General features: G+C 41.1%; 1 protein-coding gene across 1 annotated transcript in view; it reads left to right on the forward strand.

Moving 5' to 3' along the window:
• cdh13 (cadherin 13, H-cadherin (heart)) overlaps positions 1-13,304 on the forward strand; it is a 431,422-nt gene that overhangs the window by 405,053 nt on the left and 13,065 nt on the right. Inside the window, exons 13-14 of the mRNA XM_037766589.1 lie at positions 7,389-7,622; positions 9,879-10,097. Of these exons, the coding sequence (XP_037622517.1) occupies positions 7,389-7,622; positions 9,879-10,097 (453 nt within the window). The remainder of the gene's footprint in view (positions 1-7,388; positions 7,623-9,878; positions 10,098-13,304) is intronic.

Consider the following 13,304-nt stretch of genomic DNA (forward strand, 5'->3'; position numbering starts at 1 on the left):
CTTTTCAGTTTATCATAATTGAGCAGAAATAAAGTAAAGTAAGCTCCCGGCAGTCCCCAAAACTTTTCTTATCATGCTTAACGTTCATTGTTTAAAATATAATTAATACATTGTATTACTTTGAACATGCTACTGTATAATCAATATTTTTGCAATTAAAAAAAGATCACATGATGTGTATGTGAGAGGGGTCGCTCATTGATTAACCAACAGAAAGGTATCGCCAGACTACATAAAACTGTATATACAGAGTTTGCATTTGGTGTCTTTCACCTCGACATTCCCTAAAACTACAAGCCAATCTTAGAACAGAGATCCTTGAAATTAAAGCCTACAGGTGTTTGCAGGGCAAAGGTGGGTCTTTTGAAATACTGCAGGAGTGGCAGAAGCATTTCCACAAAGTCTAAACAACTATAGACCAATTTCCAATCTTCCTTTCATGTGTTCCTTTCCTTTCATATACTAGAGAGGGCTGTCGCTGATCAACTTACTACCCGCTTATTCAAAAACAATCTCTTTGATACATTTCAATCTGGCTTTCGGTCCCGTCATTCCACTGAACCTACCTTGACCAGAGTAGTCAATGATTTACTAATTACTGTTGATTCTGGCTTAAGTATATTGGTATTCAGGGGACAGTGCTTTCACGGTTTCATTCATATTCATCAAATAGAACTCAATGTGTAAGCTACAGCATTACAATCTCTGAATTTTCTGACGGGAAGTTTAGTGTACCCCAGGGATCAGTCCTTGGACCTATGCATTATTCCATCCAAAAGCTTCCCCTTGGTGAAATAATCTGCAAATATGGCATTTATTATCACTGCTACGCTGACGATACACAGCTATACATACCTGTAAAGCCAAATAACCTTTCCCCAACTCATAAATTTAAAGGCATGTCTATCAGAAATAAAAAAAAAAAAAAGGATGGATATGAGTTATTAGTTGTTGGTTCAGCCAAATATGGACATCCGTATGAGAATTTCAGTGTCAGCTTTGATGGCTTTATTATTTCTGAAAGCTCGACCATCAAAAACCTTGGAGTGATTTTTGATTCTCGTCTGACATTCCAGTCTCATATCAAGGCTATTACCAAGACAGCATTTTTTCATATCAGTAATATTGCCAAAATCTGACCTATTCTATCATTGTATGATGCTGAAACTTTTGTCCATGCCTTTGTATCCTCCAGCCTTGAGCATTGTAATGTCCTTTTCTCTGGCCTTCGTAGTTGTGCTACTAGAAGACTTCAGTTTGTTCAGAATGTGGCAGCTGAAATCTTGACTAAAACTAGAAAATATAACACCCATTCTGGCCTATCCTCAATGGTTACCAGTACAAGCGAAAGCTGATTTTAAGGTTCTTCTTTTAACTTATAAGACCTTGCACGGTCTTGGACCACCTGAGATAATTACACCAGAGCTGGCGCTGGTCTCTTGGTAATTCCTTCAGTTAAAAAGAAATCTGTTGGCTTCAGAACATTTGCCTACTTACCTCTGGAATGGCTTTCCATTACATGTTAAATAAGCATGTTCAGTTGAAATTACCTTTTTAACATCCCTTTAACATTGATGTTTTTATTGTAGTTGTTTTACTTTGAATGTTTATTATTTTATTTGCTTGCTGTGTGCTTTGGTAATGTATTTTTTTTTTAATTGTAAAGTGCATTGGAACCATGCCGCATGGTCATTCTGCACTTTAAATAAAATTGATTGATTTATTGATTGGTTGATTGATTTCCAGATGGCGTTTTACAGAAATTGTTTGCAATTGAGTAGTACAGCAGCTGCATACCAGACCAAAGTCATTTTAAATTGGCTGGCATATTGCACAGGGTGCGTTGGGTATATATGATGAATTTAGCGGAGTTTGTCATGTGGGAGTGTAGCACCACTACTGGAGTTTTCTGCCTGAAGTGGCTCGCGGGCTTCACTCCTTTTAATATTGAAGAGGGACTTTGATGAAGACAATTAAACCTAATCTCACTCGTTAATTAGTGTAATTCCTGCTCTGAAACCAATTTATCAGAATCAATCCCCACTTCTGGAAAGTTAATTTTAGCTTTGGACTGTTACATTTTTCAGTGAAATAATACATCATTAATTATCTCATTTGTACAAAAAAACACTCTTCACTTGAATAAAGAAGTTACTTAGCTCATGCAAGTTTCAAAACTTTCTGACTTCATCCCAGCAATCTAATTAAAGCTTACATAAAGGAGAGCAAAAAAGGAGGGCCGCAGAGCAAAACAGTGCTGGGATTTCCACCTACATTTATGTTATTTTAACCTGTTAGCAATATGCAAAATGTCAGAGCCTCAAAGGTGATTGGATTACTTCAGATTTGACAAATTGAAACTTCGCTTGAAGCCACATTAGGATTAAGTTTTACAATACATTGTAATCCCCATGGGTCAACCACTGCTGAGGGGAGCTGGACTGTAATAAAGACAAGGAGGGAAGGCTTATGCAGAAAAAGATGTCTCTTGTTATATACACAGTCCTAGAAATTATGCAAGCCTTGCTAGCTTTTTAATGAAATGTTTCTACAACTTTTTGATGGATTGCCAGTTTGGTTCCGACATTTATGTCCCCCTCAGGGTGAATTGTAACAATTACGGTGATCTCTTAACTCTCCATTTAGCGCAATCATCAGGTCAAATTATTAATGTGTCCAAATATTTGGTTTATAACCAAATACCAGAAAAAAACAAATGGTGGAAAATAATGGTAAATATTTTACCTGCATGTTAGAATGCTGTTGTTACTGTAGCATTTAGCATGAAGCCCCGCTGTGCGTGAGTACAGCCTCACAGAGTCGCTAGCGTGCATGTAGACTCTTAGGGACCTATTTAAGCGGCGCAAAGTAAGGCGCAAGGTGCAAGGTGCAAAGGGGTTGTATTTAGCCTGTTAATTAATCATAAGTGTGATTTGGGCTTAACAAGAATGAACCCAATCAGAGTGTCATCTCCCATTCCCTTTAAAAATCAGGTGCACCTGCATCGGGTGCATTGCTATCTAAAAGGTGGATTAGTCAATTTGGAGAAGTGACAGGTTTTCTGCCGACGAAACGATCTGCTCGTGCGCGAAGTGAAAGCGGGCGAGTAGATGTACAGTATGTGGTAGTGGTGCTTGGCGAGGGGCCCTCTGCCGTCTCTCAATCCTCTGTCCCTTCAACAATTGAGTGTACGCGTCTTGTGTAGCGCTTGTAGACGCATCTTACAGTACATTTCCTAATTACACAACATGGGCGCTGGGTGTGAAAATGACAACTGTGTCTGTCTGAAACTAGCAATGACAGTTGCGCTGCGCTGGGTGTAAGATAGGGCCCTTAGTCCTGATAATTGAATTGAATTTGATTTAATCAGCATTCAAACAAATATGTATATGTACCCGAGTCCCTTTGCCTGATGTTGTTAGGTATCCTAGATATATAAAAAACAATACAATATGTACAATAGTTAAGAACATACTAATAATAATAAGTGTCTCTGACAACTAAAAAGAAGCAAAATTGATAAACAAATGTTCAATCATGGCCATAGAATAACACATAACCATTAGAGAGCATATTGATAACAGGATTATAGACATACAGCTCAGAGTTGTACTGGAATTGTGCATTGTGTAAGGAGATATTGGCACAGACCTGGAACAGTGTTCTGTTAAACTGCCATATTCACTAGTTATTTGCTGTGGCTGTTGTTTCATTACTCTCTACCCACCAACGTGGCCATTAAGTCTGACAATTTGCGTTTGGAAAGTAGCAATTGCCAAAACAACAAAATAATTGAGTAAGTCACTCCGAGCGCAATTGTTATCTGAGTATAAGAGAGTCGAGCCTTAAATAACACAAACGCAGCATTACAGGATTACACGCACACTTCCTAAGAGGCAGACAGCACAGACCTTTGTCCTCATTTTAATCTTGTTTTACTGTTGATTGAAACCTCTGTTAATTAGACAGGAACTCTCTGCTGCCAGCACAGTTTGATAACTTGATGTAGCAATGAATACATTTTCGACACCGAACTCCAACAAGACAATGAGAGGACAGTTTTTTTACACATTTTCAACACTCTGATAATTACCATGTTCTTTTGGCATCACAGCAAATCCTCCCATGTCCCATCTTTCTTTAATATCGCCTACTTTACTTTTTGATGTACTTTTCGATGCCTAACACGCAGAGCTGGGTAGACACGTTGTAGTGGCAAAGATCCATAAATTGCAGCGTGTTTAATCAGAACTTTAGTGACAAAGCGGTGTGAAGTAGAGGCCAGTAGACAAGCTTCATTGGTGCCGTGGCGGGCTGATGATGACATGGGCATGATGCAATGGAGATAAGGAGTAGTAGGAGCAGAGAGGAGCAGAGAATTAGAGTGATTAGGTGTGGGGAGTATTCGTTTAGGAAGACAAACAGCTTCATTTAAAGCTAGCCAAGCACAGAGACGGCCTCTCCCACTACAGATGGGTTGAAATTTTCATCTTCTCTCTGTCGGGTGGATCCGAGCCCCCATCCTCACTCTCTTGGTCTCGAGTGCCGAGTGATAATAGATTATCTAAGGTCTCGCCTGAAGAGCTACTGTCTCTGATTTGCTTTTCAACACATTTTCCGTCCGCTCTCGCTAAAGTAATTCCTCTCTGCTCTTGATCTGCAGCTGATACTGTCACAGCCGTACTTATCTACAATAAGGACTGTTTGCTGTTTTTGTTTCATTCCTTGACTCCATGCAGAAAAGCAACCGAGTGCAGAGATAGCAGTCATTTCACGATTATTATACAGTAGAAAATGCCAAACTCGCTACCATTACATTTGATTTCTCCCTATCCGTCCCAATCACAATCTGCTGATGGCTTTACAGCTGAGAATGAAATTAAAGTTTGGAGCTTAGCAAAACAAACAAATCATGATGATTATCTGATAAACACTTACCAGTTGTAGATATGATTTCTCTGCAGACTGTTATGAAGCAGAAAATATTTTGGCTCGCAGGTGAATATAAGCCAGTCTGCTTTCTGCCATCCATCATTCATTTCTCTTCTGTCTTCTGTTCTGAATGAAAATATTATGGTGCTACACCAAACTTCAAAATATCTGATGGAAGTCTATTAACTCACTGTTATCACGGCTACTTTTGCGCTGGCACTGTGAGATTATTTCATCTTTGTTATTGACCCAGTGCATGTGGCGTTGGTGGGAATGCAGGGAGGGAGAGTGGCCTCTTTTATGTGTGTGTGGGGGAGTGGGGGGTGGATAGGTGGCTCTATGGGTGTATATCAAGTTGGATTACTGCCATTACCCTTGAGAACCTGCACCTACTCATGCCTTTAAGGGTTCCACTACACTTGACATACAGTATGTTCATGCATTTACACAAATAGTAAATATTTAGCACTTGGATACTTGCCTCCATCGCCCTGCCGGAGGGATTTAGCAGCCTGGGCAACACTTTATGTTGCTTCTGTTTAAGAGGTTGTGTGTGTGAATAAAAAAGCCTCCGCATAGAGATGAGAAATTTTCCATCTGAATTATTTTCAGGTGTATTTGACATTTCTGTTATGTAGCCTGGGGTATTTCCCGAGGTAAGCAGTTCCTGCACAAATACAGAGACAGGACTTGGAGTATGTGGGATAAGTCTATCGCAGTGCATGTTTACACCCATACTATGTGTATATGGCATCTAAATGAAAGACATTAGGATAACTTCACACCAGTGCTTGGGTCTCCGTTTTAAGTCAGTGTAAAAAAAGCTGTCAAAGGTGTCTTTGAGAATTTCAAACCGAAACACTTTTGACGATATCTTAGAGTCTAAGATCTTTCACACCTACCTTGTTTGGTCCGGACGTTCTGACTTTTCACTTTGATCTGAACCGAGATTACTGATGTGAGCCAAACTGTACCAAACAGCCGAACCTTGGTCCAATGAACAGAGGTGTGCTCTACATGGATCATCAGCTGGTGAGGATGCTGACTGCCTGGGACATGCAGCTTTAGCTTCAGTCTTTTCACACAATATGATGTATGTAGCCATCAAGTGCCTATTTAAGAACCGTTTTACAAGATTCTCATTTTAAACAAGTCAGCAGGAACATAAAGAAATCAGCCAGAGGCAGCGTTTTCAACCAACGCATGAAGTTCATTTTAGCTTGATGAGCTAGTTAGATATAGCTGGTAAACTCTAACGGCAACAGTTGTCATTTCAGCCGGCAAAATCAACCGTTGGCTAGAAATTCTTTTGTCTGTCTCTTTCTGCAAACTGACATATTGTTTAAAAAATTATGAAGAACAATGAGTGGTAGATCTGCCACTGTTTTCATTGTAAACTGAATACATTCAGCGATGGATCGGAAAGCTTCATTTTATGGTTAAAATTATATTTTGTAGATCCAAACCTGTCTATTATAAAACTGGAAAAGATTTACCTCTAAGTCTATCTAAGTCATGTGTCATATTTCAACTTTAAAACAGCGATGAAGTGATTTTGCCTCATTAGTTAGTTTCCTAAAAACTTAACTTTCACCTCATCAGCATTTCACGGCGGGAACCTTTCCTGCTCGGTGTGTGCAGCTTTCTCTAACCGCATCGTAAACACCCAGACTGGGTTTCATTCCAGCGTCACTTGACATTTATTGCACATATATCTTGACTTGTTTTTTCACCTCTTGTCTGCCCTAAATTGTCCGCGAATATTTTTTTTTTCCTTGAAAAGGTGGAGGACACCCATTTTCCAATTACAGATCTTGTCTTTAGGTGTTAATTGCTGACTGACCTCTGGAGCTGTTGTGGATGCCGTGTGGATTTTTTTAATAACCTCTAATCGCAGTGAAACAGAGAGCAGTAATAGAGAAGAGCCAAGCTGCGTTTTAACCCAGCATCCTTCAATAAGGTGTAATCTCATACAAACACAGAAGCCGGCTGTGTGCCAAGTCAAAATGTTCTCTCGCAAAACATGAGCCACTGTGATTCATGCTCTTCCGGCATTAAAATTACACACATTTTTGTTTTGTTTGGGTCGAATTAGGTCAGCGGAGTAGAAAAGAGCAGGATGGATGTTATTAGGTTTATTGGCAAATTGCTCTTTAAAAAGCATCAGGGCTTGCTTTGCTCTTGGATTTCATTCAGCTGAATACGTTTTGACATGACAGAATGAAAAACATTTAAAGGAGAATTAACTTTAGAATAATCGTGAGTACACCATGTTTTACTGCAGCCACATTGTGTTATTGCTCTTTTCACATCTGCCCAGATCGTTACTGTTCACATTCTCCACACAATGATGAGCATCCAGGCCTACAGCAGTGCACTAAATTCTGCAGAATGAGTCAATCAACACCTTTGTCTTTTCCCCATCCTAATATGCGTGTATTTTTCTGTGTTTCCAGGCAGCCCTCCAGCCACAGGTACCGGCTCATTGGTCATTCACCTGGAAGACTACAATGACAATGCCCCCTATGTGGTTCCATCGGTAGCGCGGGTGTGTGAAGACGCCCATGACATGAATGTGGCCATAGTTGGGGGTCGGGATAAGGACCTACCGCCCAACGCTGCACCCTTTACGATAGAACTGGCAAAACAGCAAGGCCTAGATAAAACATGGAAGGTTACCAGGGTCAACGGTGAGTATTTTATTTTGAAAAGAAATGTGTATGCTCTATGAACTGAACCGTTTCAGACATAATAATGGCGTTTAATAACAGGTAACGTGTCACCTATTGAAAAACAGCAAAAGTCAATTTCATTGCAAGAATATTCCAGGGTCAAACACAATTGTATAAGCTGTCACACAGTGTTAATATGAGTGCTGGATACAGGTAAGTCTTAACTAGTACGGATCACATGATAAGGATGAAGAGTAAAATAATACAAGGATGAGAGGGAGGAGGAGGGTAGACAGACAACCAAGACATTGATTCAGGGTTGCATGAGCGGCAGTGCTGTCTGTGTGTGTTTGAGTGACAGAGCAGAGTTAAAACCTGCCCAGAGGTATTAACTGTGACTGACAGCGGGAGAGGGAGGTACAGACACTCCTCAATCACCACCGCTGGAAGAGACAGATAGGGCCAGCAGAGAAAGAGCCCGCTCCCAGTGAAATGGACTGGCACTGTGCTCGTCTCGGCTGTGTGTGGATGTGCACTTACCTTCCTATCCAACAGGGGACTTTGTTACACATTCACCAACAGGGGACTCCTTAGCCAACAGGGGGACAGTTCCACTAAAGTACATGGAAGTCCCCGTCTTTAATAGGTAGACATCTCTCCAGGATGCAAGTTCCTTCTTTTTGCAATTTCTATAAAAAGAAATTGAAAGCGCAATAATTTTATGGGAAAAGACTTTGAAAGTAATTTTTTTTAAATGACCAGAAACAGTCCACACTTGGTTTCTAGTTACATGATAGTCCACTGTTGGAAATGTAGGACTGTATGTGTGTGTGTGTGTGTATGTGTGTGTGTGTGTATGGAACCACAGGTAGGAGAGCTGGTGGTTATACCTCAACAGTATACTGTATAACTATGTGAAAATAACATCAGTTTTTGCCAATGCAACAGTTTTAATCCTTCTTAATACAATTGTTTATGATTTGGTTTTGGACGTGCTTATATATACATGGCCTTAAATTATAAGATCGCTTCCTGAACAGATTTCACAATCAGCAGATGGGTTTATTAGCAGTTTAGCTTTGGAAGTCACGCAAAACATCACATATCTGCTATCATAAAAATCCTGTGGTTTGTTTGCTTTCACACCACAAACACACACTAACAGATATATTTTAATGCATGTTTTATTTTCTTAACCCAATAGGTCAATACAATTTTGAATCTAGACTTTCAAATCTGTCTTTTCAAAATGATAGTTAGTCAGATTTAACATACGGACGGGTGAAAGATTAAAGAAATAGTTCGACATTTTGAGAGATACACTTTGCTTTCTTGCCCATAGAGTTAGATGAGAAGGTCGTTTCCACTCTATGTCTAAGATAAATTTGGAGGTACCACCAGCAGCCGGCTTAGCATAAAGACTGGAAACAGCTAGTCTGATGTAACAAAATCTCTAACGCTCCCTAATTAACACGTTATATCTCATCTGTTTAGTCCTAACACTGAAGCTGCCCTGGGGGCTTGAGGTGGAACAGCAACTTACTAAACTCTCTTAAGGTTTTTTTTTAACTTGTCACCCATCCGTATCTGTTATCACTTTGAAAGCGCTGAAGTGTAACATGATAAATGCTTTAACAACTTAGCACAATTACACCAACTTAAGTATAATTGTTTAAACTACCTGTGGAGCAATCTGTCTGATTGTACAGAGGGAAATCTGATGGTGCTGACAGTCAGCTGTTTGTTGATATGTCATATGCTGCACATATCAAATTACACTGATGAGCCAGAGAAGTGGTTGATTTATGAAATGTTTACTGCTGCCTTGTGACATTGTTTTGAGCACACAGTTGGACACTGTACATTTTCTAATTAAATACAAATCTAAAAGTCACCCTACCTGGAGTTAACAGCCGTTGCAGACATGTGAAATGTGCAGCTTTTCATATCGTGGCACATTTCAGCATGAAGTGAACTGGCTCCAGCATTTCCTTTTGTGTCTCTTAAGGAATTTTTAAAGTGTGATGCAACAAAATGTAACAATCTTACGCAACTTAAGTGCTGCCAATTTTTGTCGCTTCAGTTGTCAAGAATGGCTTGGCAGACGGATACTTGAGGCATATATAAAAAGTTTTGTGTCACAATACACATATTTAGTTCTGCTTTGCAAAATGGGCAGCTGTTAACGCAGAATAGATGGACAACACACGCAGGATGGGGGATTATTGCACATTCACTTCATTAAACCTCCCTCTTCTTCTCTTCCCCCCACAGCCACACACTCCCAAATCATGCTTTTGCACAGTCTGAAGAAAGCCAACTACCAGGTCCCGTTGCTCATCACTGACTCGGGGGTGCCCCCTTTGTCCAACAACACAGAGGTCAAAGTTCAAGTGTGCGTCTGTAAGAAGAACAAGATGCATTGCAGCTCTGCCCACTCCCACTGCGCCAGCCTTCTCGTGCTGCTCGCGACACTCCTGCTCGCCCTACTCTGTAAGTACCATCAGAACCACAACACACAGAGTTAAAGAGAACTTGAGATGATGTTTTATTTGCTGACATCCTTGTTTAAACATGGATTAATACTGAAGTAATATGGCATGATGCTTCCAGTTTTGGCGAGGAAACAATACAGATAAGGCGCAGAATAGACGCAGTTTGAACTTTAAGGTTGGGGGTTCATAAAAAAAAAATCTAGAGGGAATGTAATGTATACAACAGAGGCTTTGTTTGCGTAAAAAAAGAGCACCAGCAGGTGTATTTTCAGATCCCGACTAATATGCCCAATGAGTGATGGAAATATTGCGAGAATTACCATAAAAACCGAACTCACACAAACCGCAAAACCCAACTGTATACCAGAGATGAGCCTTGCAGGCTTGTTGATAGGCCTACAGTAGGCTGCCCGGTGGTGTCTAATATGAACCTTAGCATATATGTTAAAACACAGAGAGGTCTAGTGTAATGGGATGCTGTGTGGACATATTACCGTGTCCTAAGTGAATGCATTGTTTTCTACTGGAATGTTCTGTCACACACACTATACAGTGCAACGTTTTGAGCTGAACTTTTGGCGAATGCCCTGTTTATTCCTGTAGCTTGTTCTGAGAGCGCCGCATTGGATGAGGAGCGGCTAGATTGGTGAAGTTTAAATGAGGAATTATCTATACGATACCTCCTCATTTCAATACAGAAACCTAAATAAAGAAGCAGCTGGCTGGAGTGAGATCACCCTGAAAGTTTCCTACTTAATATTGGCTGAAAATATGATATTAAATGGGCGTTTTCTATTTAAAAAGTAAGCTACAAACGTAGGAAGATAGCAAGTAACACCCATCTTTTTAAATAGTTCCGCCTCAAGCTCCAGTCTGATCTCAAGCGCACAGCTGATGGGTACGTGGTTTGTTTACGAAGGCTAACAGAAAGTGCATATTTAACACAATTCAGTGTGGACAGAGAGTGTCTCATGAGTAAATAGAAAGACCACAAAAAGTAATCTCCTTGGTTTCTTATTTTGTCAATAAGATGACACAACAGGGTTGACACTATTCTTCATTACAATAAATTATTAGTTCTGTCTTATTCTAAAAAAATATAGATAATATTTAAATCCGTACATGCATTTTTGTCTACGGCTACTAGGGGGTTCAGTGAGCCCCCTGAACCAACGCAAACTGCGCCTGTGACAAATGGTGCTGACTTTAGGAAGCAATTCATTGAACTCAGTGAATACAAGTCATATGGGTAATGTGTGTTTGTGCACATATACATTCACAAATTCAACAAGTGTGCTTTTTTGCATCCGTTTTGTAAAAGTATGTCTTTTGCATTTCATGTTTCTGTTTTTTTTCGCCATTCCTACGGCACTCTCAGGGAAGTCAAACTTGAATTTACTCCGCATATCTCATTTAAGCCACATTAGCGATGGCATTAATAATTCAGCCTCCTCCATTCACAACGCAAACGTAACAGAGGACATCCAGCAGCTAGTTTGGTGAGAAGAAAAATCATTTGCAACTTTAAGGCCCCCAGATCCCGTCCTCCCGTCTGGGCTTGTTCTCTGTAGTTTATAGTCGGGCTCATTGCACGCCGGAGGCGGGGTGCAGCGGGAGGGATGGTGAGAGTGGGGAGAGAGGAGAAGAAGAAGAGGACTAGGAATAAGAGGGGAAAAGAAAATAAGACAGAAAAGGCAAAACAAGAGGAGAATGAGATTTTAGGCCTAAAATACGGTGTAGTCGTAATTATACCCATCTTTTTTTCCTGCTCATTTGTGTTTGGCTGTGAAATGTTTCATTGAAGATCATCCGGATAAATCACAGTCAGTCTCCTCTCCTCTTTTCAGCTCTGTTTCATGTGTTTTTGTTCTATTGATCTTAACATCTTTTTTCTCCCTCTCTCACGTCCCGTTGATCACTCCCGCTTGCGTATTCTGTCTGTTTTCCGTCTCTAATCCCTCGGCCCTCTCTGCCACTGTTTCTCCTCCCCTGTACCACTTCTCCTGCTCTTTTGCTTTCTCTCTATAAGGCAATCAGCCGCACTCTCCCCATAATCCTTTTTCTTCCAGGCAGAAACTCTGCGTCTCATCTTCCCTCGGTATCATCTGTGCATCACAGCATCTAGCATGACCCATCGGTCTTCCTCTGGCTATGGATCAATCTGTCTGTATATCTTTTCTCCAAACACTCATTCTTTGCGGATGACTGTGCCGTGTATGTTTGGGAGAACTCATCATCTTGTTCTCTCATGATGCAGTCAGGGCACTTAGTAACCTGTTAAAAACTCATGATTCACAGGACACAAAGTCTAAAATTCAACTGACAACGCGTGGCAAGCGGCGGCATATAAGCACAGCACACTCCAGCGTTGATAGGCCATTAGTTGCAGTTTCACTGCAACACACTAATCATGAGCGTAAGCTGATGCTGCGTCAGCGTTCGCCGGCGAGCAGCAACAGCCACCTCTCGGAAAGTTTCACGGCAGCGATCCGGAGAGTGTGCCAGCTGGAACAGTCGCTTAGCTTTTTCACACTCTCCTTTTTTCGAAATATTTTGTTATCTGCCGTCGCCATGGCAGCAGCCGCAGTGTCTGAACTAGAAAGCATGATAATTGGTTGACATGCCAAGATGACATTAGGAGAGTCTTCTCCGCAGATGTCCTTTGACTCTGAACGACAGTAGCATTCATTACTCCACTGTAAATAGTGCAATGATAGACAGTGGCATTCATTAGCCAAATAGCTGCTCCAGATGACAGATTCTTGGGCTGCCTGGTTCCGTGCCCGTGTACATGTCCATTCATTTGGACTCAAACGCGTTTGCGTAGTCAGAACAGACGTTAACAGCGAGCGGTGTTACCCCGGAGCTGCAGGTTGGAGTGCAGAAAGAGAGGAAACAAGGACGGTGTGTGTGCGCATGCGTGTCTCCATTGGGAATCTCAGATAGTATTACAGCTGGGCAACAGATGTCCCACCAATTCAAACGCAGAACATCTCTCTATACACACACACACACACACACACACACACACACACACACACAGCAGCGCCCAGAGAGATGACTCCTGCTCGAGCTCATCACAGAGACCTGTGCTGGGGGACAGATAGAGGGGACTGATCACTGCAGTGTATAGTCAGATAGTCTGACAGAGAGGCAGAGAGGATCCTGTTTCAATTCCCTTATCTCCAAGCTGAACTCTGACCCC

This window comes from Sebastes umbrosus, chromosome 4 (assembly GCF_015220745.1).
Source record: "Sebastes umbrosus isolate fSebUmb1 chromosome 4, fSebUmb1.pri, whole genome shotgun sequence".
Taxonomy (NCBI): domain Eukaryota; kingdom Metazoa; phylum Chordata; class Actinopteri; order Perciformes; family Sebastidae; genus Sebastes; species Sebastes umbrosus.